At 46.3% G+C, this 25,615-nt stretch overlaps 15 protein-coding genes across 15 annotated transcripts; 6 read left to right on the forward strand and 9 right to left on the reverse strand.

The window, feature by feature from the left end:
* Positions 1-52: 52 nt before the first annotated feature.
* Positions 53-1,681, reverse strand: UTP15 (snoRNA-binding rRNA-processing protein). Its single transcript, XM_020207259.1, has one exon. The coding sequence runs from the start codon at positions 1,672-1,674 to the stop codon at positions 154-156; it is 1,521 nt and encodes a 506-aa protein (XP_020067501.1). The 5' UTR covers positions 1,675-1,681; the 3' UTR covers positions 53-153.
* A 549-nt stretch (positions 1,682-2,230) lies between these two features.
* On the reverse strand, positions 2,231-3,400 carry RPL3 (60S ribosomal protein uL3; the record flags this gene model as incomplete). The annotated part of the gene is made up of 1 exon (XM_020209069.1): positions 2,231-3,400. The coding sequence occupies one exon, from the start codon at positions 3,398-3,400 to the stop codon at positions 2,231-2,233; it is 1,170 nt and encodes a 389-aa protein (XP_020067502.1).
* Positions 3,401-4,504: 1,104 nt separating this feature from the next.
* On the reverse strand, positions 4,505-7,210 carry CANTADRAFT_24917 (uncharacterized protein). Its single transcript, XM_020207260.1, has one exon. It carries the CDS (start codon positions 6,852-6,854, stop codon positions 4,791-4,793), a length of 2,064 nt encoding a protein of 687 aa, XP_020067503.1. The 5' UTR covers positions 6,855-7,210; the 3' UTR covers positions 4,505-4,790.
* A 3,024-nt stretch (positions 7,211-10,234) lies between these two features.
* Positions 10,235-11,551, forward strand: ERG24 (delta(14)-sterol reductase; the record flags this gene model as incomplete). Its single annotated transcript, XM_020206502.1, has 1 exon — positions 10,235-11,551. One exon carries the CDS (start codon positions 10,235-10,237, stop codon positions 11,549-11,551), a length of 1,317 nt encoding a protein of 438 aa, XP_020067504.1.
* A 576-nt stretch (positions 11,552-12,127) lies between these two features.
* ABG1 (Abg1p) lies at positions 12,128-13,000 on the reverse strand (the record flags this gene model as incomplete). Its single annotated transcript, XM_020211434.1, has 1 exon — positions 12,128-13,000. One exon carries the CDS (start codon positions 12,998-13,000, stop codon positions 12,128-12,130), a length of 873 nt encoding a protein of 290 aa, XP_020067505.1.
* Positions 13,001-13,311: 311 nt separating this feature from the next.
* CANTADRAFT_24920 (uncharacterized protein) lies at positions 13,312-13,796 on the forward strand. Its single transcript, XM_020207261.1, has 2 exons — positions 13,312-13,332; positions 13,457-13,796. The coding sequence occupies exon 2, from the start codon at positions 13,494-13,496 to the stop codon at positions 13,674-13,676; it is 183 nt and encodes a 60-aa protein (XP_020067506.1). The 5' UTR covers positions 13,312-13,332; positions 13,457-13,493; the 3' UTR covers positions 13,677-13,796.
* Positions 13,797-13,838: 42 nt separating this feature from the next.
* On the reverse strand, positions 13,839-14,275 carry CANTADRAFT_143455 (uncharacterized protein). The gene has a single exon (XM_020206301.1). The coding sequence runs from the start codon at positions 14,214-14,216 to the stop codon at positions 13,917-13,919; it is 300 nt and encodes a 99-aa protein (XP_020067507.1). The 5' UTR covers positions 14,217-14,275; the 3' UTR covers positions 13,839-13,916.
* Positions 14,276-14,420: 145 nt separating this feature from the next.
* Positions 14,421-14,734, reverse strand: CANTADRAFT_143499 (uncharacterized protein). Its single transcript, XM_020206302.1, has one exon. It carries the CDS (start codon positions 14,628-14,630, stop codon positions 14,454-14,456), a length of 177 nt encoding a protein of 58 aa, XP_020067508.1. The 5' UTR covers positions 14,631-14,734; the 3' UTR covers positions 14,421-14,453.
* Positions 14,735-16,028, forward strand: MED18 (Med18p). The gene has a single exon (XM_020206303.1). The coding sequence runs from the start codon at positions 14,839-14,841 to the stop codon at positions 15,880-15,882; it is 1,044 nt and encodes a 347-aa protein (XP_020067509.1). The 5' UTR covers positions 14,735-14,838; the 3' UTR covers positions 15,883-16,028.
* A 192-nt stretch (positions 16,029-16,220) lies between these two features.
* On the reverse strand, positions 16,221-16,592 carry CANTADRAFT_38264 (glutamyl-tRNA(Gln) amidotransferase subunit F; the record flags this gene model as incomplete). The annotated part of the gene is made up of 1 exon (XM_020208746.1): positions 16,221-16,592. A coding segment is annotated over one exon (372 nt), but the record flags the coding sequence as incomplete, so codon positions are not given.
* A 203-nt stretch (positions 16,593-16,795) lies between these two features.
* Positions 16,796-18,666, reverse strand: PES1 (mRNA-binding ribosome synthesis protein; the record flags this gene model as incomplete). Its single annotated transcript, XM_020207262.1, has 1 exon — positions 16,796-18,666. One exon carries the CDS (start codon positions 18,661-18,663, stop codon positions 16,888-16,890), a length of 1,776 nt encoding a protein of 591 aa, XP_020067511.1. The 3' UTR covers positions 16,796-16,887.
* A 344-nt stretch (positions 18,667-19,010) lies between these two features.
* On the reverse strand, positions 19,011-19,487 carry CANTADRAFT_46046 (uncharacterized protein; the record flags this gene model as incomplete). Its single annotated transcript, XM_020209281.1, has 1 exon — positions 19,011-19,487. The coding sequence occupies one exon, from the start codon at positions 19,485-19,487 to the stop codon at positions 19,011-19,013; it is 477 nt and encodes a 158-aa protein (XP_020067512.1).
* On the forward strand, positions 19,421-20,273 carry CANTADRAFT_338886 (uncharacterized protein). The gene has a single exon (XM_020208536.1). It carries the CDS (start codon positions 19,628-19,630, stop codon positions 20,186-20,188), a length of 561 nt encoding a protein of 186 aa, XP_020067513.1. The 5' UTR covers positions 19,421-19,627; the 3' UTR covers positions 20,189-20,273.
* Positions 20,274-21,148: 875 nt separating this feature from the next.
* On the forward strand, positions 21,149-22,534 carry TAZ1 (lysophosphatidylcholine acyltransferase). Its single transcript, XM_020207263.1, has one exon. It carries the CDS (start codon positions 21,184-21,186, stop codon positions 22,393-22,395), a length of 1,212 nt encoding a protein of 403 aa, XP_020067514.1. The 5' UTR covers positions 21,149-21,183; the 3' UTR covers positions 22,396-22,534.
* Positions 22,535-22,546: 12 nt separating this feature from the next.
* CANTADRAFT_24924 (uncharacterized protein) lies at positions 22,547-25,354 on the forward strand. Its single transcript, XM_020207264.1, has one exon. The coding sequence runs from the start codon at positions 22,660-22,662 to the stop codon at positions 25,309-25,311; it is 2,652 nt and encodes an 883-aa protein (XP_020067515.1). The 5' UTR covers positions 22,547-22,659; the 3' UTR covers positions 25,312-25,354.
* The last annotated feature ends 261 nt before the right edge of the window (positions 25,355-25,615 follow it).

Below are 25,615 nucleotides of genomic sequence, written 5' to 3' on the forward strand. Positions count from 1 at the left end.
ACTAGTCACTAATGTCCCACTTTCTAATCTACTAATTGTATCATAGCTTGTAATATAATACCAATTCTACATTCGCAAATTCCGTCAGCAACTCCAGATAGACATCTATTGTACTATATGAATGGTCTCGCCATCAAAACCCACCACGACTCTCTAAACCGTCAAAAGCTCCAACATACCTCCAATCTCGTTGGCATCCTTACACTTGCGGATTTCGATGCTAATCTTTTTCAACAAGTTTGCAAAACATTCTTCCAACACCACACTCTTATCGATCAAGGGTCCGTACATCTCCAATATCACTCCGATGTAGTCGCAATACAAGTTGATGGATCTCACGTCTTCTAAGTTCTTGGTGAACCACTGCAAAATGGGTAACAACGAGATTTCGTCTCTACCGTAAACCGAAATTCTGATCTTACCTCTCTTTTTCAACTCGTTTAAGACAGTAACGGTTTGTTCCTTGGAAACCCCAGGAACAAACGCACTGTCCAAGGCCTCAGACCATCTGAAACCATTCAAGTGTCTCTCAAACTGCTTCAATTTTTTGGTCTGCACAGACGATGATACTGAACGGTGCTCTTCTTCGCCAGCATAGTCTCTACCTCTCATCATTCTGCTGTAGGCATTGGACTTCTCTTGCTTGATGCCTTGTGGCACCTTTGGCTCTGTCTTTCTGGTACGAATGGTGATCAAACCAGATGTCAAACCAGTAACGAAATGCTTGTGGTTGTTGGAGGCTGGAGAAACCCCACAGCTCAACACACCTCCACTGCCGAATTTCCAGCCGAACTTGACGTCCCAGTTGGAGGTGGTGTAGTCAAAGATCTTGACGTGTCCGTCCAATGAACCCACCAAGAGTCCCTTGTCTCCAGTATCATGCAAAGTAGTGGCGGTCTTTGTGAAGTTGTTCAATTCGTGGATCTGGCTACCTCTGGCCAAGTCCCAGATCTTGACCTGTGGACCACCAGCACTGACCAAGGTGGTAGGGGATATAGCAAGCACGTCTTCGACGGGGTTCTGTTGGTTAAACTGGGCGATCAATTGTTGGTTGTTGGAGGAGGACTGTCTTGTGTCAAACACTCTGACAATGCCGTCGTAACACCCGGTGGCTATCAAGTTGGGGTTTCCGGGAATGAAGCTGGCACTTCTTATGTAGTCTCCGTGGTAGTTGTCTCTTAATTCTATAATAGGTCCTTTCGTAGTCTGGGAAATATCGTATAATCTCACAATTCTGTCGTCCGATCCCGTCACCAACTGGTTTCCAATGGTGGAGTGGAACTTGGCCACATGTGTGGAATGCGTGGATGGATTCAAACTCACCAAAAGGTTTCTGGGTTGATATGCATCGTAGATGGACACCAATCCGGTAGCATCACTGGCCACCAACAACTTACCATCGTACCTGTACTCACCAGAGTACACCGTGTCCTTGAATCTGGAGAACGTCTTGACCACCTGTCTTGTTTTGGATGAGAAAACCTGGATTCTGGTGGAGGAAGTCACGGCAAAGTCATTTGGAGATACCGGATTGAAATGGATTTTTGTGATGGGATGGTTTTCTTTGACGAGCTGGGGATTGACGTATCCCCTCCAGTACCTCTGCTCAGGGGTGGTCTGGGCTGGAAGAGTAGGGTTTCTTACTTGGGCGACCCTTTGCTTACTCGACGACATAGTTGGGGTTGTAGTGGAAGCATAGATTTTTGAGAAGAGATGAGTTGATTTTTCAGTCACGTGCAGGGCTAGGGTAGTTACTGAAATAGGTGGGGGAAGAAGCTAGCTGGACCGATAGAAGGACATGGCGAGAGTAGGCGCTCCAGGAGCCTACTAGGCTGGAATGGTACTTTGCCGAGATGGGCGCTTTTTGCAATGGCTGTGTAGAGTTAGAGCTTACTTTTAATACCCACCACCGGACTGCATATGGTAAATCGATGAGGAACTTTCAGGCCATAGGGCCATGCTTAGAAAGGGCTATAACAGAGGACAGTTACTGAGTGGGTGTATAAGGTCATTGTCAGGTTGTGTTGAGAAACGAGGTCGTATACTTTTTTGACATTTTTCAAATTATTTTCAGCTACGCTGGTATGAGAAATGTCCAGTAGTGTTTCCTCCGAACAGTCCCAAGAGATACATCACACCTCAGTACTCGAGAAGTAAAACGTTCACGAACGAAATATCTACAACTGTTAATCAAATAATTTAATATTAATACGAAACTATCTAATCAAATTTACTTTTCCAAGTCCTTCTTCAAGGTACCCAAGAAAGCGTGCTTTTCAGCTGGGGTTTGGAATCTACCCTTACCGAACTTAGAGGCAGTGTCGATCCACTTCAAGTTAACTTGTTCCAAAGCTCTTCTGGAAGTGTCAACGTACAAGGACTTTCTCAAGGTGACAACTCTCTTTCTGATACCTGGGATAGAACCCTTCAACAAGACGAAATCGTTGTTGACGAGACCGTATCTGACGAAACCACCCAATGGGTTGATGGTCTTCTTGGTTCTGTCGAATTCAGTAGCACCGTTAGACTCGTTAGCACCGGAACCAACTCTGTAAACCTTGTGGTTGATAGAGGTTCTGTGGTGGTAACCGTTTTGACCGGCTCTGGCAACAGTCCAGTTAACGTTAGCTGGATGCCAAGCACCAATACAAGCAACCTTTCTCAAACCTCTGTGGGTCTTTCTTGGCAACTTCTTGGTACCCCATCTGTGGGTAACACCCTCGAAACCGTGACCCTTGGTGACGGCAACGACATCGATCATCTCGTTTTGTTCGAAGACAGAGTCGACAGAGACTTCCTTTTCGAAGTGTTCTCTGGCCCAGTCAACCTTTTCGGAGATAGAACCACCGTTGACTTGGATTTCAGCAATGTGAGCCTTCTTTTGGGTCAATGGGGTCTTCTTGACTTGAGTGTGAGCCAAGACTCTGACGACGGAAGCGTACTTCTTGATTCTGGCCAACTCTCTTTCAATTTGAGCACCATCTTGAGCGTACTTGGCGGAGTACTTGGTGAAGGCCTTCTTCTTGGACTTGTACCAGTTCTTGTAGAATCTTCTCTTGATTTCTTCAGACAAGTGTTCAGCCCAGACGGTGGTCAAGGATCTCAAACCTCTTGGGGTTTCGACGTAACCAACGACACCAACAACAACCAATGGTGGAGTGTCAACAACGGTAGCAGCTTCAACGACTTCACGCTTGTGCATCTTGGAACCTGGACGGTCCAAGTCTCTGACAATGGTGGTCATACCGGCCTTGTAACCTAAGAAAGCGGTCAAAGCAACTGGCTTGGACTTAACATCCTTTGGGAAAGACTTAACTCTTCCTCTTTGCTTGGCAGCTCTCTTTCTTGGCAAGAAACCAAGGGAACCGTGACGTGGTGCTTCGAACTTTCTGTGAGACATTTTATGTTATCAACAACTAGTGGAAAAAGTCTAGGGGTGGATATTTCACTGTCTTTATAGTGGTGCGAGTTGAAAAATTTTTCAGGTCGTGCGACCAAACCAGATGATTTGGTGCCATCGGGGTGGACTGAGGATTACCCGGTCTGACAAATGTGCGGCTGCGAAATCTGATCTGGGTGTCAAGAGAACCGGAGATATGTAGTTGCTTTTGATTGCAGAGGATGGTAGTTAAACCAAGTAGAACTTCTGGTATAACGACAATATTTGGTGGTGGTATGGATGTTTCAACATATTGGTAGTGTGGATGTTTCTCCACATGCATGGCTAAATTTACGTATGCCAGGCAAAACCATAAAACGCATGGTAAAACTTACAAATGCGCTGTATAGCCTTCATATGCGCTGTGTAACCTTCATATGCCACGTATAACCTTCATATGCCATGTATAACCTTCATATGCCATGTATAACCATAATATGCCATGTATAACCTTCATATGCCATGTATAACCATAATATTCCTGGTAAAACCTTCCGAGGTAGGATAAAACTATCCTATGTTGGGTAAAACCATTATATACGTTGGTATATCGTCAAGTGAAATAGCAAAATGTTAACGTATACTCTACCAATAGCTACAATTTCTACCAATTCGAGCCTATATTGAAACATGCCTCAATTTCGCTATACAACTGGGTTGGTAAAAATCGTTTCTAATTGAGCTCCAGCAAATTTTCGCCTATTAACGTGAAATGAATATTAAGTATGTCGTGAGCATAAAATTGGCGACAAGTATGTGCTCTAATAATTTAATAAAAATTGCCTAATCAGCATGAATCTTATAAAAAATCACCCTGATCAACACGGCAAACATTTTCTATCCTGTAAATGAAGCTAGAACTTTCTTTATCAATTCACGAATTTCATCGATTTTGACAAGTACGTAAAATTCTGTCAACAAGGGTAAAATATTACATATTTCATTGGAACTATCATTACTGTAAATGGAAATTCAGAGAATGATATTAATGGATAGGTTTTACCTTCTGTCCACTGATAGCAAATAAAATAGCGAGACTTGGAGATTCTATAACGATATTGACATCCAAATTTTACGAATGCTAGTTGTGGTTATTGACATTAAGTCCACATTAAACACTTACTAATCTAGTGATAAATATAATTTGTGTAATGCTATAAAGACATCCTGATGTAGGGAGAACGAAAACAACGTAAATGAAATCAAAAGCGAACCAAATGGCAATGGCATATTATGAGTGTTATGAAGTGAATAAAAATACGGTATATCTAATGCATGGAATCGATGAGTAGACTGTCTCTGTTCATATGAATCGTGGGAGTTGATCATGAATTGACTAGGAGAAAAACAACTATTTTCTTTTAACATGTATGATTTTCTTTAATGCTAAGCGTGCATCACCAGAATCTTCATTGGACAGTGGTGCTGATGACGATGGAGTTTGGAAAGGTTTAGCAGAGTTCTTGGAATCATAGTCATTGGTAGAGTTACCTAAGTTCATCAAGTCGGTCATGTTGATGGAACCATCGTTAAACGCGCCCGTGGATGTAGATTCACCGGCGGTAAGCGAAGGGTTGGAGGGTCCAACTTGAGGCTTGTGCGATTGCAAAGTCAGATTATCTTGATCGAATCTGAAATCTTGGGTCTGTTGAGGTGGTTGCCCGCCCATGAAGAATTCTTGGTTCATCAAGAATTCCTGATTGTTCTTTCTGACCTGAGGTGAATTGATACTCATCATAGAGTACATCATAGAATTGAATTGTGGGGTTAAACTGAAACCCAAGTTAGTGTTTGGAGTGAATCCGGTGGATGTGTATAAATAGTTGTCATCGTACTTTGGAGTCTGTGGCATTGGCGGTTGAGTAATATTACCCTGCTCGCTAATTGAGGCTAAAGACGAGTTCTGAACTGTGTTGGTGAATCCAGTGATATCCGAGTTGTGTCTTCTCAATGCAGCAGGTGTACCATTCGCAGGATTAACGTTTTCATGGATCTGAGGCTTTTGCTCTTTCTGGATATACTGGGCTTCAATCCCAATTACCGAGTTTGCATGAGTTAATCTAGGGCGTACGGTGGGCAACTTGGCTTCCTTCTTCAATGTTGGTGCCTTTGAAACCGCCTTAGCTTTAACAGGAGCAGGCAAAGGCTTGGTGTGAGGAGACACTTCGACAGTGGGCGACACTTCTTTGGGCTCGGAAGCGAAGAAGTCGCTGGAGAATATGGCTTTTCCCAGGTCATCTATAGTCAACTTCAACAGGTAGTTGCTTGTAGGTGGAGTCGAAGCTTTGGTGGTCTGAGGAACCACCAGCTGGGCCTTGGCTGTGCGTTGTGGGCGCTGCTTTCTGGGCAGCTCCTTTCTGGGCAGCTCCTTTAAGGCTTCCCCAGACTGAGGGGTCTGGCATTGAGTGTCCTGGTGAAGCTGCTGCTGTTGTTGCTGTTGTGGCTGTTGTTGCTGTTGTTGATGATGTTGTTGCTGCTGCTGCTGCTCCAAGAAATCCATTTTGGATGGGATTAACGACACAGGAGGCAACAAGTTATTGTTTGGAGACATGTTCATGGGGTCTTGGTTATGGACATTAGGGGTGGGGGTGCTGGAGGTGACCATGAACGCTGGTGCCTGCGACTGAGGCCGCTCCTCGGTCCTCGATGGAGTGGGAAACACGGGGGATCTAGCGCTGCCCACAAACTGGGGCGTGGACAAGTAGTTTGGGAAGTGGCCCTTGACGGTGGAGGAAGGAGGCGTGTTGTAGTAGGAAACGTCACTGTTGTGCAAGTTGAACATCTGGGGGTTGTGTACTTGGTCGGACTGGGTGATCATGGAGATGTTGTCCAAGGCCCTGGAGTTGATTTGGTGGTAGGGAGTGAAGGTTGACCCGTTGATAGCTGACGACAACGGAGTCACTAAGAGGTTATCCATGTGGGGAGCAGCCGCAGCAGCAGTGGGAATGGCAGCAGCCGTATTGGACTTAGCCCTCTTGGCTACGCTGGGCGAGCTGCCCACCGAGGAGCTGGCCGAGTTCTTTCTACGCTTCTTCTGTTTGGCAGACCCGATCCGCATCAACGGGGTGAAGAAGTCGGGAGCGCCTCTCTTGACGATCTGGTTGGAGTTGAACTCGGCTGTAGGCAGACCACTTAATGGTGAGGTATTGACGCTGATGTTCAAGGTGGTGGTGATTTTGCTGGACAACGAGGTGGCCTTGGGGGGTCTGCCTCGTTTCTTGCGGACCTGGGGCGTGGAAGTCCCGCTAGCCGACTTGGAGGACGACTGGCTGGGCAGGACAAATGCATGGGGAGGTGCTGGACTATAGCCAGGGGCGCCTGTTCCGTACTGAGGCGCCACTAGCTGGTACTGGGGCAACTCTGGCGCTGGCGGGAGCGTCTGGTAGACGCCGTTGGGGGAGTGCTGGTCCGGCATGGTGTAAGGAGCAGTCAACAAGTGCATGGATCCAACACAGGGAGCACAGGGAGGCGGTGGAGACGAACGGGACGACGAACGGAACGGAAAAACGGGCGTTCGAGCGACAGAAGGATCCAATGGGGTCCGTGGTGGTGGTGTGGTGGCAGGGAGCGACGGGAGCCAGGATTAGGGGGGCAACGTGTCGGTGGTGGTGGCAGGGAAGTGGTGGGAGTTCTGGCGGTAGTGGTGAAAATGTTGTAAATCTCGCTGGAGCGCAGTTTACAGGATGGGCGTGCGACGATGTGGCTAAGAATGGGACGGGAGGCTAAGAATGGGAGGAGGGGGCTAAGAATGTAGGCAGGCTGTGAATAGGCGGGGGGCAGTAGTGTAGAGCTAGCGGAGATAGGCTGGAACTGGAACTGGCTGGGTGGTGGAGTGAAAAATCTACAATGCCGATTACGTTAAACAATGCTGGGTGAAATGGCCAAAAGCAACGGTGGATTGTGCGAGGGCAGCGAGACGGCAGTGTGGAGGGCGACCCGAGGCAGGGAGTGATGGAGGCGTGGGGGTGCTGGTGGTGCTGGTGGTGGAAAGCGTCTACAGAGCTAGAGGGCCAGTTGTGGCAGAGTCCTCAATGGGGGTATATCTACTGGTATTATCTACTGGTAGTACTCTCGTACTCTCACTACGGTATTGTCTCTTCACCGTAGCCTGGCCAGCTCGGGCCAAACCAAAATAAGCCCAGATAACAATAGGCCCAATGGGGACCGGAAGGGATGAAATGCAGGCAGAAAATAGCGAGATCGTTGCGCCAAAAGCCCACCTGGCTAAGTGTCGGAGCCGGAGCCGGCTGGTAGGCGTGTTACTCTGGATAGTTGCTAGACAGTCGCTGGGCCCTGTAACAACTGGTCCCTCTACGATTAGACGAATTAGACGAGCGTCCGATCTGAAAAATACTCAACCAGCACGGACTAACGCGTGTAATTTGGATGCACGCAATTTATCCCAAACAGGCAAATTTTGAATTCGAAGATGGTCTGGCGGTTTAGGAGCCGGAGGACGAAAATAAGGCGTCGAAGGTTGTTGAGCCCCGTCGGAACCCCGTCGGACCCTGGTGGGGTGGTGGTAGATGTGGTGGTAGAAGTGGTGGGGAGTTGTTGTGGTGGGGAGTTGTTAGGTGTTAGTGGTGAGCGCTTTGTTGTCGAGGTGGTGACATTGGTGGTCTTGTCGTGCCACGGGCGTGTCACTGGCCACTGACAAGGCCTGGCTATTGTTGCCCATGAGCCATTTGCGTAGTACAGCCAACCGATCCGATGCCGCACAGAACTCTATAGGGTGTTTGACAACTGGCCAGCTGAAACATCCAAGCCCCAACGGCTGGCGAATGGTGAAATAATCCGTCTGTCTCGAGGAGCCACCGTTGCACACTTCGTAGCACGCCAATCTCGTGCTTTCGACTCATATCATTCAATCTTGGACACTCAACCCTCATAGTTTGGAATCTCGTGCACTCTAATGGTGACTCTCCAATAGACATTCCGCTGGCGGGGACTGCATCCTCACCATCACTGTGGCTTAGACCTCCAGATCTCCGGCTGTATTCCAAGATCAAGCCCGGGTTACTAAGCGAGCCACTGACCTATTGTCGTCCGTGAAGGGCCAGAAATTGCTCTGCAAACCATGCTTATCTTATTGACCCTGGTGGCACAGTGCCGGGCCAGGATCCGCCACGGTCACCACAGGTGCATAGGATCTGAGCCCCAAACCATCAAAGCCCAGTACGGGTGGAATTTGCACCCGTAGGATGGGGTGGGAGGGGGTGTTCGGAGCATGTGGCAAGGTGATGAATCTTTGCATCTGGTATAGTGTGGAAGTCTAGGTTACATTTGTAGTGGAAGAAGCATGATTTTAGAGAAAGATACGATGGTACAATCAGGAATAGTTTTGGTCGTTCCGACCAATTTCTAGAAGATAAGAGCCCCAGAGATTGTACATACGTTTTCTTTCCGGATTCTACTTTATGGAGCATGTCCTCCTGGTAGACAAGTTTTCCTTGTAAAGGATCAGAGAATAAGGCCCAGTTGGTTCAACACAAATTTCATTTCAGTAAGAATTTCATAGATAGCCCAATGCGGAGAAGAAGCTTAAATGCTATGGAATATGCGTGTCTTCACTGAGTGCAAAATGGATAAAAGCAATATTCATCAAGTAGATAGCGAGAGAACCAATATTCATAGGGTTTAGTACTACGAGCAATAACTGTAGAGCGATGAACGAGAGAAGCAATATTCATTGAGTGCGGTTGGAAGAAGAGCCAGTAACAAAGTAACATGGAGCGAAGAATATTCTTCTGAAGTTGCGTCCTCGGTTCCACAGTGGGTGCAAAAGCGAATGGATATCCAAGAGAGATTAGCTGTCAACTTCGGTTTCCCCTTATCTTGAGAATCGTATCAACTACAATGGATGATTTTTGATATGTTCTCCTTCAAACACTTTGAAGTGTTAGTATATGTGTGGACTGGGGTTGCTTTTTCACAAGACTGGAGCGTTTCCTCAATGCATTATGATTCTACTTCAGAGAAGAATTCATAAAAGGAACTGGGAGTGGCCTACACCAAACAGAAACTGGTAAATATACCTGAATACAATATTCCAGCCGAAGCAATGGAACCTACCGTTCCAACTACAGGCGACGGGAACCACTACAGACTTCGTGTTTACGGTCTGTGAATTTCCACAGCAATACACCTCACCATCACGGGAACACCAAAAAAACTGCGGAGCCATTGTGGTCATCGATCGCTGGTGTTGCTTGAACTATTCACCTTGTGCCGGATCGATCTCTCGTCACCACCAGCCACACAGGCGATTGATACTAACTTGATCCTGGCATCATCAATGGCTCTGCAGGTTCTCTCCCGTCCAGGGCCACCGCACTGGCAAACTTGCTCGTTTATCGCACATCCTCTTCTCGTATACTCTCGTTCATCTCGTTCTTGTTCATCTCGTTCATCGCACTCGTTCCCAACCGTCGTTTAGCAACACCAAGCAAATCCTCCAGCAAACCACCCTGCCTATATAGATGTATCCACGAGCCACCAGAGGCCTGTAGTTCCCGTTGTTGTAGTGCCAAAACCTGTACTTCAGTATTTCCATCCATACACCACCGCCATTTCTATCCGTACTTCACTATTTGCAGTCTCTTGCCCTTCTTTGACTGTTCCAGCTTCCTAAACCAGACTTTCCTGTCTGACCCATTCTACTTCCTTGCCTTCCAGCTGACCCTTCGAGGATCGTCGTTGTTTCTGCTCCAATCGATAATCGGTCTCGCCGATCCAGTCTGACATTTTTTGCTCACAACATCCACTCTCACCACCAGCATCCATCCCATTCCTCCCATGTTGAACCCCAAAACCCACGACAGGGAGTTCTTTGGCGCCTTCGGAGCCTCCTCCATCATCGTGTTCTTGCCGCTCGTGGTCAGCATCTTTTCGTTCTTGGTCAATGACAAGTACTCGCTTCAGGGCGTGTCGTTAGACTTGAACAGACTCCAACAAATCGTGCCCTCGTCCACCCAGGAATGGTACGACTTGGCATTCGATGCCAGCTCCTGGAAGGCGTACCTTGCTTGGTTCTTTGGCCTCGTTGTTTTCGACAAGATCTCGCCTTCTAAACAGATGGACGGGACTGTCTTACGCGACGGCACCGTGTTGAAGTACAACATCAACGGTGTCTACGTGGCTGGAACCTTGTTGGCCATTCTCGCTGCCCGTGCCTACAGATTCAACCTTAATCTCCCCGAATTGCACTTCATCTACACCCACCAGCTCCAGTTGACGCTTGTAACCATCATTTTCTCCTTTGCTATGTCTGTGTTTGTCTACGTGTGCTCATTTATTCCCACCACCAAGCCCAATGGCGTGGGTACCAGAGAGAGAATCCTCGCCAAGGGAGGTAACTCTGGAAATCCCATCTACGACTTCTACATCGGACGTGAGTTGAACCCACGCATCGGCTCGTGGGACATCAAGATGTTCTGTGAGTTGAAGCCTGGTATGTTGCTCTGGATGTTGATCAATTTGTCCTGCCTCCACCAACAATACCATGCACAGGGCCAGGTGACGGACTCGCTTGTGTTGGTCAACTTTGTCCAGCTCTTCTACGTGTTGGACGGCGTGCTCAACGAAGAAGGTGTCTTGACCATGATGGACATCACCACTGACGGTTTCGGGTTCATGTTGGCGTTTGGTGACTTGGCCTGGTTGCCCTGGTCATATTCGCTCCAGGCCAGATATTTGGCATTGCCAGAAAACACCTTGCACTTGGGCCTCTGGAAATGTGCACTTATTCTTGCCCTCAAATTTGGTGGTTTCTACGTGTTCTACTCCGCCAATCGCCAAAAATCCGATTTCAGACAAGGCAAGTTGGACCACCTCAAGTCTATCAAGACCAAAACCGGCTCAAAGTTGTTGTGTGATGGCTGGTGGGCCATCTCCCAGCATATCAACTACCTCGGCGACTGGCTTGTTGGTTTGTCGTGGTGCTTGCTTACCGGATTCCAAACACCCTTGACCTACTTTTATGCCATCTACTTCGCTGTCTTGTTGCTCCACAGACAAACCAGAGATGATGCCAAGTGCAGAGAAAAGTATGGTGAACAATGGCTCGAGTACCAAAGACGTGTGCCATACAAGATCATTCCATATGTCTACTAATTGGAAATCTTTCGTGAGTCCAAAAAGCTCCTTGTATTTAGCCAAAAAAAGTATTGAAAACTACTGAAAATAGTCCTAAAATTGCTAATAGTCAAACGTTGTATCAGAAAAATGTAGCACAGTTTTCAAGCAAATTAGCATGAAGTGATTATCGGGGTGGGACACTAATAAGGCTAATGAATATTTGCTGGGATTATACATTCTAGTAAACGTTTTCTTGGTTCACCAAACTTTTGATAAAATTAGCAGTGGGTCCAACTTTTGGCCAGAAGAGGAGTGATACGGAATATATGCTAGAATCGATATTAGCAAATACGAGCATTCCTGGAATAACTCTGATTGAATAACAATGTAATCAGATATTATAGACATCTAGAATAAATCTGATTTTATTTATGCGTCTTCTATGATATTGAGGCACTGTACAAGAGCATCCAGACGAGCCGACTCTTCGATTGGAGGTTCTTTCATTTAGAGACAAAAATTTATATTATAGAATTGAACAACCATGGCTATGGTTCGATTGTCGGTATATAAATGGGCTTACTGTGGGACCTGCTACCTTTCAGCACTAGCTTACTCATTCTTCTTCTCGTAGTCCACTTGCTTTTCGAACGCATGGTAACTGATTTCCAAGGCGGAGATCCAGCGCAAGGCACCGTACAAAATCCCGATCAATGCAAAGGAAACAATGGCACATGACAAGATTCCTGGGGTGAAGAATTGGTAGGTGGTGAAGAGGTTGGCGTTCGTGATCTTCTTTGGAGCGTCAGCGACTGGTGCGGCGGTGGAGCTGGCCTTGGGCGAAGCCAATGCGGTCACCAACGAGTCACCTTCGTGGGCAATGAAGGATTCTGCGGCTCTCAAGTCGTCCTCCAATTCACTTACGGCCTGGAGATACTCTTCTTCAGAGTCCTGGGCCTTTTTGGCGTGCTGGTGGCCCTTCAAGTGCTCGTATTGCTCTCCAATGTATTCCTTGAATGCCTTGAGCTTGCTAGCACCTTCGAAGGAAGGAATCTGTTGAACAATGACGTGCTTGCCGGAGCTCATGAGTTCATTAACATCCAAGGCAAGTTCTTCACTGTCGACGTCTCTGATCAACACGTTTTCGTCCGTGTTTGAGGCCTCCATTCCTTCGACGTACTTGACTGAGCACGATTGGCCCAAAGACAAGTCCAATGCATCGGAATTGTCGTAGTGGACGTGCTTGATGGTGTTGACGGCTTGGTCCACCGACATGTGTACGTTCTTGGCACGGTAGATCACAAGCTTGCCACCAAGAGAGCAGATGGTGTCTGAGTATGCCTCCAAGGCGTGGGCGACGTCGGAGGCTTGTTCGATGTATTTGAAGCTGCCAAACTCGTGGGACGAGTAGAATGAGGCTGTGTCGGCAAAGCCAGACACTCCAAGCGCCAAAGCTGCGCCGGTGAGTACACTGGAGACCTTCATAGTGGATAGTTTGTGTTGAAGAACTGGTGAGTGATGATAATTTGTCGGGAGTAAGTGCTGTGTGCAGGATGGTCTGGGGATAGTGGCTGCGGATGGCAGATTGGGGGACTGGTAGTGGTTGCAGACAGAGTGATTGGGGGTGTTCTGCCTGCTGCTAGGAAACTTAAGGTCCGGGTGGTACCACTGGGGTCTTTGGAGCCAGTTTCCAGACGTGGTTGTGGTGAAGTATGGATGTTCAGGTCCCAGCTCTATGTGCAGTACACCAACCTATATTCAACTGAGCACGTCTACCAGCATTATTCACCAACCATGCCTGCTCCCGATATTCCCCAGTAAGTAGTTGTACAACGCGGCTCCGCAGGACGGATTGACTATAGCCGTAGCTGTGACGGTTCATCTGCGGCAGCACAGTCAGTTCCTTGGGAATACTCTTCCTCATCCAGTACTAACCTCCAGATCCGTGGTCCAAAAGTTGGTCTTTTTCACAGCAGCCATGATTGTGGCCCCAATCACCACCTTTTTTGTGGTCCAATACATTTCGGGCAACAATGCCATCATCAGTGGAGGAATCGCGGCTTTGGTGGCCAATGTGGTGTTGATCGGCTACGTTGTTGCCGCATTCACCGAGCAAACCAGCTCCGAAGAAGTGCTCGAAGAGTCCAAGAAGGATAGATAGTCGTCTGCCTCAAGGCATGCTTGCTTCCCCGGTGCCAGACGGATGGCGTCGAATGCCTCGTTTCCGCTATGTATAACTAGTTAGCGCACAGCCGTGTATAATAGATATTCTTGTGCCGAATTGGCAATGTAGTTGCAATACAGGTGGGGTAGCCACCAACTAGTGGTTACTCGAAATACTATTACGAGAGATTCGCTGATTAGTTTCGGGTACTAGAGATATGGGTATGGGGTAGTCCTTCTACGGTACCTTATAAATCGAATTGGCCTTTCGAATCAAACTAATGTTTCTACAGTCCCAGTAAAGTTGAAATAGACCCAGCAACAAGTAAAACACAACAGATGGCCCTCGATGAAAGCCATAAATGAGTAACTTAATTGGTAGGGTCCAGTTGTAGGGAGGTTCACCAAATATGGCAATAGTCGTAATAAAAATACCGTAAACCCAATCATGTTGAGGTATCGAGAAGCTAAAAACACTTCTCAATGAATGAAATGAATTTGGGATCAAAACCATTGGCAGGTATTTTCTTGAACGCATCAAACTGCCGTTCAACTAATTTGCATCATAATATCGAAATTGTAGAACCATTAATAAACGATTGCTTTCCTAATATTCATCGTAGTATCAGAATATCCATTGAAAATCCAAGCTTTTCGTGAAGCACACATCAAATACCAAATTTTATTTGTATTGAATGGCAGGACTTAACAGTACATGTGAGTCGTGCAAACTAAATGGATCTCTACTTTCTAGATAATCTCATTTTTGCGATAATCAAGAGATTGCAATCAGATAACCAAACAAAACTGCACCGCTAAGAGACCTGATAGCAGGAAATGTGATTAATCTGTGACTTTGAACTACTGCTGCGAAAATGATTCCTACCACTAAAATTCCACTATTAAATTCAATTCTGTTCTGTTTTATACCCACGAAAAGTGCTGATTTCATCTAGAACGAGATCCAAGCATCAGCCTAAAGATTCCAGCACTACATATCTGGCCAATAAGATGAGAGTTTCTGGGCCACGAATACCTCCCAAATATATTTGAGGTGCTCAATCCACCAGATTCAACTGCAAACCCGTCCTGCACTTTAGCCACAGATTGCCAAAAACTCACTCCAAGTTCCACCACGAACTACCCATCCTACGCCCATAATGGTCCATCAGCTATCGCTAGTGTCGTCAATTCCACACAGCAAGTACATCCAGACCGTGTCCACGCTCCAGGCGTTGACAGGTTTGGCCAACCCGCAAGATATCGCCACATACACCTTAATAACCAAACCTCACAACATCTTCAAGCCCAAGTTTGAACCAGGCAAGGTCAACCAGATCGAACAGTATTACATGAAATGCACCACCACATGGTCCGATGAGGCAAGCACTAGCTTCGACATCTCTGCTCCCATCTTGAAAGGTGGCGATAATGATGATGTCCTGGCAGACCGATTGTTCAGTGGAGACGAACCAGTGGAGAGAAATTGGACTCTCCAGGTCTCTGATATTCCCATAGCAGGGAAGAACCAGCTGTGTTCAGCGCAGACGATATACGAGAGCACATTGGTCCACACGCATACCACGGTGAAGGAAGGACCGTCTGCACCAACTGCACCAACTGCACCAACCGAACCAACCAGCGAGATACCACAAGCACCCACAGAACCAGAACCAGCAACAGAGGAAAATCCAGCCAGCACGGAAGTGGTTGACTTGGACGCAATGGATGTGGACGCCATCGAAGTGGATCATGTGGATTTGACAGGAGAAGACGACAAGAAGGATACGACAGAGGTCAAGGAAGAAGACAAAAAAGAGACACAGGTACCTGAGGTGGCCACAAAGAACGCAAAGAAAGACTCGTTCCTCCAATTTATCGAGGACTTGGGTTACGACCTCATCAATCAGTACTGGGTCAAGGGCATCAGATTTTTTCACAAGGATATAGTCATTGAAATTTTTAAAGTGTTTGTCCGTGATGACACTACAGAAAGCTCACACCCTGGCAGAATCAAGCTCAAACTCTTGGACGAGTCCAATAACTTCCAGATCAAGGCGTACATCAACATACCCAAATCAACCGATGTGGAGTTGATAAATCAAGGCAATAAGGACTTGTTGAAAATACAAGAATTCTTGAAAAATCTATTTGAGTTGCAAATTCCCGACAGAATGTTTATGGATTCAAGGGTAAAACAATAGACTCTAAAACGGAAACTGACCACTCCTGCCAGCAATTAGGGGAGTCAAATTCCACCTGGTATAGTGTTTGGCGATGATCGCTGTACCCGTCCAGGATTTCTATGTACTATATATCGTAATTCTGAAATGTCAAACTAGATATGTGAAGAGTCTCGTTCGAGACACTATTCAGACGAAGGTTGAGCGATTCTGTATTGATTTCCTTTTAGAATTACCCAGATATGCATCCAGGAAGAATTTCACCTGTGTCCATTGATTGAATTTTAGAAGTGTGAAGACGATTGAGACGCTTGTCACTTTGAGGTCTTGATAGTGAAGTACGCCGCATTCCTTTCACTCAACTTAGAGACATCAAATCCGTCTTCTCCTTTCTCTGGATCAGCACGGAGGTTTTTAATCTCTTCAAGCAAACTGGTCAAGGTGACTTCTTTGCCATGAGCGTGATCTGATGGTAAGAGTCTGAAAATGGAGTCGTTACTGCTCTCCCGTTCCTTAGCATCTGAGCCTTCGTACAAATGTTTGATGAAAGTCATTTGCGTGGAAAGAGCTTCTGCAAGCCTCTCCTCCTCCTGTTCAGTGATATCAGTCTTTAAACCTGACAATTTGAGGATTTTTCTGACGCTTCCCTTGTCTATCGAAACATCCGATTGGGGAGCATGGAGAAGTTCTTGAACAGACCAGGTTGGCGCTTTGAATAATGATTGTATTTGGCCCTTAGAAAGTGTAGGGCTCACTTTGGAGTGGATATGACGAAGAGTCTGCCGTATCATGCCGTGCTGAACTATTATGGAGTAGTGATTTTCAGAAATCGCTTGAGATATCCGGTCGTGTTCTCACCGAGTTAAATAACTACTACTTACTGTATGGATATACTAAAATCCTTCCTTCGGGTACTTTGTATAGCTCTTGAATCTACAGCAGTTCGCTTGCGTTTTTATTAACATCTATATCAATGCCAATTCTGACAAATAGTTCTTCAACTATGTTACATGGTGAGTCAGACACTCACTTCTTGTTCAACTTTTCCAACTCTCCCTTGGCCTTTTCGAGCTTTCTTCTCTTCTTAGTCAAATCTTCTTGTCTGGCCTCCTTCTTGTCGATACCGTATTGCATCTTCTTGTACAACTTACGTTGCTTGTTGGTCATCATGATCTTCTTCAACTCCTTCTCTTCTTCCTCGGCAGTTCTCTTCTTACCCTTGGCCTTCTTCTTGTCGTCTTGCTTGACGTCGGAGAACTTGACACCTGCAGCTTCTTGTTCCAATTCCTTCTGAGCCTTCAAGTCTTCGTCCTCCTCCTCTTCATCCTCCTCTTCTTCGTCTTCCTCATCCTCCTCACCGTCAACTTCTTCATCCTCTTCTTCTTCGTCCTCAAGGGCTTCTGGGGCCTTGGTAGGGTCGTATCCACCAGCATCACCCCATGGACTCAAATGTGGAGGCAAGACTTCGCCAGGACTATATTGACCAACAGGCAACAATTCACTCTTGTTGATACAGTCAAACACCCATTGGGGTTGAATGTAGGTTCTACCACCAACCTTTTGGCTCAACTTTGGTCTGTCGACAATCTGGTGAGTGATGTTACTTAAATCCAACGCCTTGAAAGCTTCAGGTTGGTTGATCTTCAAGTCATCCAATGCAATTTCGGACACAATGGAACCGCCACAAGATAATATACACAACTCCAAGATGTCCAAAGGAACTTCACGACCAACGTAGAACACGAACTTGGAGAACAAGGTGGATGTTGGGGAAGCGTATTTGGAGGGTTGTTCCAACAAATCACCGGTGGTCTTGTTGGAGGCAGTGAACTCGTCAAGCTGGATTTCCTCGACGTTTTCTTCCTTGTCTTCTTCATCTTCTTCCTCCTCATCGGCTTCCAAAGCCTTGGAGATTTCTTCCTTGGACAACGACTTACCCTCACCCACGTCTTGTTGCACGGCCTTCTTACCTGGCAACAATGCGTTGACACCTTGGTCTTTGGATTGTAATACGTAAGACGACAAACCACCAATTCCCTTCAACTTTTCGATGTCAATGGTAGGTGGGTAGATCAAACCAGCGTCGTTGTACAATCTGAACAACGTGAAGTGCAATAAGGTGGAGTAGAACTCCAAGAATGTCAACATGATTCTGAAATCAACGTCGGTAGGAATATTGGTTGGGAACTTGAATGGAACCAACCATCTAATCTCTTCACCCTTGACGTTGGCCTGGTAGTAAACACCCTTGATGGACACAAACACCTTCTTCAATAATCTTTGCTTGGTGACGTATGCCAACCATTGGTTACACAATCTTTCAGCGTCCTTAGTGACTCTATGGCTGACTCTGTCAGTAGCAGGCATGTTGGCGAAAAGGAACAACATGTTGAGGGGGTCGTCGAGATCACGCAATGCATCTTGAAACGTTGGATAACGCTCTTTGATGATGTGCTCCAAGGTGTACTTGGGACGGTTGGTGTCTAACTTTTGGGCATCGCTGACCTCACCTCTACCTAAAGCTCTTTGCAATTTTCTAGCGAACACCTTGTGGTCACGGAATTTGGCCAACACCGGCTCATGGAGAAGGTACTGGATATCTTTGGAGTAGTAGAAGGTAACTGGGGCAGTGGATCCTTTGTTGGCCTTCTTTTTGTTTCTTGGTTCTCTGGGATAGATACCCTTGAAGATACAGAGACGACGGAAGTCCGCCAACGAGACCTGCAATTTCTTCACAGCTTGGGTTCTGGTGATGAAGTTCTTAGCATTACCGGAGGCACCTCTCTTCTTGATTTTAGCCATTTTGGAGTAGGTATATGTAGTGAAAAATTAGATGAGATGAGATGAAAATATAGATGGTCCGGGTCACGTGCGCATACACTGGCCATCGCTATCTTAGATTTCAGTATAGGAATTGGAGACGCACGGGGATGAAGACTTGAATAGGAGCAGCGAGCATGGGATCTCTAGAGGAAGTAGAGCTTAAAATGAAGCAGATTAACAGCTGAAACATTGAAAAACTTTCCGGGAATTCGCTGTTACTGTCCAAAATGGTTGAACCTATTAGAAATATGAATTATTGCAAATTTTATTAGGTGTTACTTGATGGAGGATTGTTAAAACTGTCTTGTTCGAAACCGTCGTCTGCATCATCGAGTAAGTGCTTTTTTTCGCCTTGTTTCGTATTCTCTTTTCAATATCATCGCTACCGGCCACATTTGATTGAATCTGGGAGCGAGAGTAACGATCTCGCAGGTTTCTTCCTCTAAAGTGCGCACACTGTCGAGACTGGACCGAGATTCCCATCTGCTGAAGGCATTCCTTCGTCTAGGTGGAAATTGTGGCGTAAAAGTTCTCTTGCTAGCAACGAAGAAGAGTGATGGAAACCCTCGAGCCACCCTAAAACACATATCCTTGATGTTAGTCAAAGGAAACTCATCCAACGGACGACCAACCTCTCGTAGCATCAAAGAGACCATCTTCTGGACCTCTTGGACAATCGAAGAAAATAAGTCCACATGTTCTGAATTTAGTTTCTGGATTCCAAGCACACAGTATAACTGTGTGTCTGTAATGGAAATGGACGACCGGACTATCATCCCTATCAAGTATGTGTGTATGGGCATGTTTTGTGCATTAATTGTTCTGTGTATATATGTGGCCTCGATGTAATTAAGCCTTTTCCGACGCCTATAGATCCTAGTTTTATATGGATCATCGGGACTGGGCACCGGGATTGGTGGCTGATGCATCTTCTACGTTGTGAATGGTTTGCATGGCTTGTTGCGAGAATTCTGTTTGCGTCCACTATTTTGCACCCAACGAACGAGCACAAATAGCAAATATTTGCACAACAATGCCCAGTTCTACCAACATACCCACTGGAGCTAAACACATATACGGAGGAACTACAGCTCAAACGGATGCAATTGCAAGCTTGGAGGAGGTAAACCAACATGTGGTTGTGTGTGGACCGCGCAAACCCGTGGTAATGCCAGAATACCTTCTCAACGACGTCAAGTTCAAACTCGAATTGAAAGAACTTCTTCTTCAATATGGGATTTCTTACGATCGGTACCGATTCCTCCCCATAAACTCCCAATTCAGGTTCTTGTATGAACATTATGGTTTTCGTGGTGATAGCAGAATCTACATTAGTGAGTACGATTTCTTGAACTACAAACTGAAATCCATGCAAGAATTACACCTTGAAGTTGGCACCAAGGATCGAATTAAAGCTATGGAGCAGATTTTCAAAGGTCTGCTAGAAGGGGTGCTGGACTTCAGGCTTACTTTGGAGCAGGTGATGGCGTGGAAGACAAGATGAGCTTGTGAAAGTGCGAGCATGTGAAATCAAGTATTGGGTTCAAATTGTTCTTGTGGTGTCTAGAATACTATAAACGGAAATAAATCATAGATGAGGAATGGAAAACCAGAAAAATAAAGATTTTAGACCATCCATGGCAAAAGTCGGTAAAAAGTGCAATTAAACTCCTTTCAGGATCTGGAAGCCTATTATTCATTTTAGTTTGGGACCCTCACGAATGGGCACCAAGTCAATTGTCAATATTAGATCAAAATCTCAGGACACGTCCAGTAACTGTAGAAATAAGTGAAGCAGGACAATGCCAAGATAGAGCTGAAGAAAACTGACTTAGCCAAAGTCTTGAACCTCCTCTCGCAACTTATTTATGTATATTAAAGTACTCGAGATGGTGTTTCATGGTGGTAACCATCCACGGAATCTCTGGGTCTTTGTCCCGCTCTTGCTTCTTTGCAAAAGATCCAGCATATTTTCGTGTTTCTTCGTGGGACCACACCAGGTCAGTTTGGAGCCTGCTGGCAAATGCACAGCCCCATGGTCTTTTGCACCCAAAAACGCCACTGCGCCAGCCGGACGGTTGGAGCTGCTGGCCGCTGTCAGGGTACCTGTGAGACAGTAAATGTACTTCACACCACAACCTCCATACAAGGCTGGCAGTCCAGCCTGGAATCTACGGGTGCTATCGCACCATAATCAGGACTAATCGCAATAATTAATCCAGGACAGGCGCACCATAATTAGTACCAACTAATTGTACCAGATAATTAGCTCTACCCAGTCCAGCGCAGCCACCAAGCTTCCATACTACAGCAAAATTACTGCCTCATCACCACACCACCACTGTACCTGCCGCTCTATTGCTACACTCTTCACCACCTCTATTCTCGTACCCCCACCACTCCCCATCTCTATCGCACTATCGCGCAAACGTGGGGGAAAATTTTACCACCAAATACCGCCAACCAGATCTACACCATCACCACCTCCACACCCCCACCATGTCCTTCCAAGACGTGCTCCGCCGTGGAGAAGACTTCCTCTCCGACTACCCGCGCACGTCGCCTCTCTGGAACGCCGCCTCCCACCTCACCTGTCTTGCCATGACCTTGAACACAAAGTTCCTCTTGAACTTGCTCTACAAGCCATATCTCCACAACATCGACAAACTCGACCAGGCGCTAGCCAAGGCACGCCAGGAGAACAGAGGCCTCTTGACGGTGATGAACCACATGTCTGTGGTGGACGATCCGTCGTTCTACGCTGCGTTGCCCATGCGGTACCACCTCGATGTGGACACCATCCGGTGGGGCTTTGGCGCCCACAACATCTGCTTTCTGAACCCAGCGCTCCTGTGGTTCTTCAACTTGGGTAAGATCTTGGGAACCAAGCGGTTTGGCGAGGGTCCGTTCCAGGGTTCGCTCGACGCTGCCATCAGGGTGTTGAGTCCAGACGACACCTTGGACCTCGAGTTCTCGCCAGGGGTCCAGGAGTCCCAGAAGCCGCTCCTCATCCAGGAGGTCAACATCAACCAGTCACGGGAGTTGGTCAGGCACATCAAGCCCACGCCTGAGTCCACCAACGTGTTGATGTCCAAGTCGCCGTTCATCAGGACCAAAACCTCGTGGTTCCACGTGTTTCCCGAGGGCTTCGTGCTCCAGTTGCACGAGCCCCACAGCAACTCCATGCGCTACTTTAAGTGGGGAGTCTCCCGACTCATTTTGGAGAGTACTACGGCGCCCGTGGTTGTGCCTATCTTCTCGTACGGGTTCGAGAAAATCGTCCCTGAGGAAACCAGCGGCGAGGGCATCAAGCGGTGGCTCCCAGCCCACTTGGGCTCGGAAATCCACATCACTATCGGCGACGCCTTTTCGGACGACCGCATAGAATCTTATAGACAAAAATGGAGAGACTTGTGCAAGGCCTACATTGATCCAAAAAACCCCACCGATTTGTCGGAAGAGTTGAAGAACGGGAAAAAGGCCCAGGCGTTGAGATCGGGCCTTGCAGCTGAGTTGAGACAGGCAGTGTTGGATATCAGAAACACCATTCCGTCTCTCAAGCCCGAGGACCCCAAGTTCAAGGACCCCAAGTACTGGCGATTGTACACCGAGACTGAAGGAATGAGCGATCCTGAAGTCAAATTCATCGGCAAAAACTGGGCCATCAAGAGGCTCCAGAAACACTTGCCAGAGTTCAACGACGACGAGTGATCTAAGACCCACCCCAACATTTGCCCCAGTATCTTGGTAGATGCCCATCCACATCTACTCTCACCTGTACATAACCGACCTGCATATAGAAAATTCACAGCCAAAATGAAAAATTTCGGTAGATCAACCCAGTCCTTCAATCACCACCATACTCTACGGTAGCCCAGCAGATGCACTAGAATGCTATACTTCAGGCATGCTGCAAGTATAGGCTTTCGTTTGGTACCGCTTTCGGGCCGGTCCCATACATGTTGGCCTCACAAAATGGCACTCTTGTCTCATCGATATCGAAGCTGGACAAATCCTTTGAGTCGATTTAAGAAGCAGACAGCATCAAAGGCACCCTACGTGATAGAGGAGCCTCAAGAAATCCAATCCACTTCCACAGCCAACAAAATTCACGAGCTCAAACAGTATGTGAGGACTACTGATATGCCACCCAAGTTGAAAGAAAAGCTCTTGAGCAGTAAGTTATCAGAAGTCATCCACGAGTCAGACAAGTTGGACGGAGAACAAATCAAGATCGTCAACTCTGTTTTCTTGGAGCTATTCAAGCTCAACGGCCGTATGGTCGACAACTCCGATGGAGATATATTTCTCTCGCTGGGTGACCTAATACGATTATTCGAAATATCTGCATGGTCGTTGATTGCAGAGCATGCTGACGGCCGCCAAAGACTCCAAATCCCCAAGTATATGTCTATCTTGACCCAGTTTTTGTTGAGCCAGAACTTGCACCAGCTTCCTCCCAAAACGTTGGTTCAGCTCGTGGAGCTCGGAAGTCATAACTCGAGCTTTGAGATTGTGCTTTCCAGCTTGATCAGCCTGAAATCACACTTTCTAACCCCAGAATTCACACATGAACTATTGCATCACTACAAGAAAAAGGGCCAATTGAAGCTCCAGATATTCGAATCATTAGTGGCTTCTTTGGAAAGAGCGGAAGTGTCGGGAAGACTTAACAGTGGCACTCCTTTAAATACCACCAATGTCGATTTGAGCCTTCACAGGTCTACTTCCGCGATCATAGACGACCAATTCTATGCTTCGTTCATAGAGTACGTCGAGTCATTGTTCATAGAGAGTTTACCCGAGATCCACGAGTATCAGAACCTCGAAAGAAACACCGACAGAATACAGTATGTGACCAACATACTTTTGGCACATATAAGGCCAGATCAGACTTCATTGCGCTCTATTTTGGGAATGGTCAAGTTGGCGTACGAGTTGTCTCATGTGTCCGAGAATCAACAGCTTGAAGCCAATATCCTGCGAGTAATTGCGTTCGTCAACAGACTTCCAAAGGAGACAATAAAATTCGAGCTTGATTTACAGGAAGATGAGACGTTGGCTGAAACTCTCTTGGTTTTGAGCAGGTCGAAGAACGAGCAATTCTTAGCTGAGATTATCACTGAGTACATCCAAGACAATGAGACCTCCCATGAAATCAAATTCCAAGCATCTCTCTACGAAATACTAAGTTCTGACGAGGAAAAGCCAACTGAAACGCTACTTACAAATGTTGTTGATCTAATCTCATCTATCCAAGATTCAGACATCGATCCCAATGAAGCCTACACACGCCTTTCACAAGGCTTGATGATGATGAGCATTGAACCTCGTGGTGAATTATTTGACCGTATCTCCAACGAGTTCGGTAGCCGTTTCAATTACAAAGCATCAGTTCTTTCATACAAGTATAGAATCGATAAAGCTGTTGAATTGCAAGACCACGTGGCAGCCATTAGCATTTTTGAAGACAGTCTTGAGAGGTCCATCGATTGGGTAGGTGAAGTTGAGCCCAAGTTGCTCAAAACATTGAACAATCTTATTATTCTTGTTTGCAACAAGGTCGAGGACGTGCTGAGTATCTTCCCAATATTCGTGAAAATCAAACAACAAATGGGTGGAAAGCAAATCAATGCTGATTCGATCCTTGCGATGAGCTCCAAGATGCTACAAGCCGAATATGTTGGGGACCTCATCGAAATGTTGAAGAGAGAATTGCCCCAAATTGACAAAGATGCGGTAGTTAAGTTGCCATTAGCCTATCCATGGAGTGTCAAGTACAAGCAATTGTTCGAACAACTACAAAGTTTTGTTCTCGAGTATAACAACGAGGAGACCCACGAGACCAATTGGGTGTTATATGGAGAACTTCACAAATACTTCCAAGTTCCCTTCGAAACATACTTGCCCACCATGAAGTTCTTTTGCGAGAAGAACAGATTGAATGCAGCCTTGTTGATTTTCAGGCAGGTAAAGAAGTTGAACGAATTACATGGAGATCATTCCAACTTACCACCCCTGAAGGAAATGTACATGTTGCTATTCCAGTATTTTGGGGACAAACTCTACGAGGACGGAGTCATCGAGATTCACGAGAGCTTAAAGATGGATATAAATCTCACGAAACAGGACATTGCGCTCCAGAATTGTATTTTGAATGCATACTCCAACTTACAGGATGTGTCCCGTGCCAGGGAACTATTCTTGTCGATGTCCACAAGCCCCAAGCTCATTGGAGGAATCAACGAGGAGACCATCCAAATCATGATCAAGACTTACACCTACAATGACTTGGCCTATGTCCAAAAGTTCTGGAATAACCTTTCACAGTTCGGCATTCTTCCAAACAGAGCCATTTATAGACAGTACCTCATCGCACACGTATATCATGGTTTGGTGGATGACGCTTTGGCTCTTGTGGAAGGAATGGGGGACTATGATTTGGAAATGGATAGCGAGCTCCTCATTTCGATGCATAACTACTGTTTGGAGACAGGCGGCCAGAAGCACATCAGGGAATGGGCAGAGGAAAACCACCAGGAGCTTTGGAACAGTGCTGTACAGAGCGGGTTATTAACTGGTGCTACTAACTATGCTCCATCGAATAATTTGATTGCTGGCTCTTAATGTACATAGTGTAAAATACTAATTTATATATACCTAATTGAGTACCTAATGTGTTGTAGCTCAACTAAGTGCTATTAGTATCCATTAGAGTTGAATTAGTATCTGGGACCAGATTGGATATGTAAAGCTTGTGTTGTTTGGTTAATAATGAACTATTTAATTCATCAAAATGTACAGCCTTTTTATTTTCCTCGAAGAATATCAATTGCGAACTAAATGCTAGCTATACGTATACGACATATTATAATACAATTGGAATGATGAATTTAATACAGACTAGTTTCAATAGAACGTCACAGATATG

Source organism: Suhomyces tanzawaensis (assembly GCF_001661415.1).
Source record: "Suhomyces tanzawaensis NRRL Y-17324 unplaced genomic scaffold CANTAscaffold_1, whole genome shotgun sequence".
NCBI lineage: Eukaryota > Fungi > Ascomycota > Pichiomycetes > Serinales > Debaryomycetaceae > Suhomyces > Suhomyces tanzawaensis.

Bases quoted from the DNA above. Each gene is read 5' to 3' on its own strand.
- CANTADRAFT_338886 (XM_020208536.1), top strand. From the start codon at position 19,628: ATGGTTTGCATGGCTTGTTGCGAGAATTCTGTTTGCGTCCACTATTTT.
- UTP15 (XM_020207259.1), bottom strand. From the start codon at position 1,674: ATGTCGTCGAGTAAGCAAAGGGTCGCCCAAGTAAGAAACCCTACTCTT.
- CANTADRAFT_24917 (XM_020207260.1), bottom strand. From the start codon at position 6,854: ATGCCGGACCAGCACTCCCCCAACGGCGTCTACCAGACGCTCCCGCCA.
- MED18 (XM_020206303.1), top strand. From the start codon at position 14,839: ATGGTCCATCAGCTATCGCTAGTGTCGTCAATTCCACACAGCAAGTAC.
- TAZ1 (XM_020207263.1), top strand. From the start codon at position 21,184: ATGTCCTTCCAAGACGTGCTCCGCCGTGGAGAAGACTTCCTCTCCGAC.
- CANTADRAFT_24920 (XM_020207261.1), top strand. From the start codon at position 13,494: ATGATTGTGGCCCCAATCACCACCTTTTTTGTGGTCCAATACATTTCG.
- CANTADRAFT_24924 (XM_020207264.1), top strand. From the start codon at position 22,660: ATGGCACTCTTGTCTCATCGATATCGAAGCTGGACAAATCCTTTGAGT.
- CANTADRAFT_143499 (XM_020206302.1), bottom strand. From the start codon at position 14,630: ATGAAATCAGCACTTTTCGTGGGTATAAAACAGAACAGAATTGAATTT.
- CANTADRAFT_143455 (XM_020206301.1), bottom strand. From the start codon at position 14,216: ATGCGTTCAAGAAAATACCTGCCAATGGTTTTGATCCCAAATTCATTT.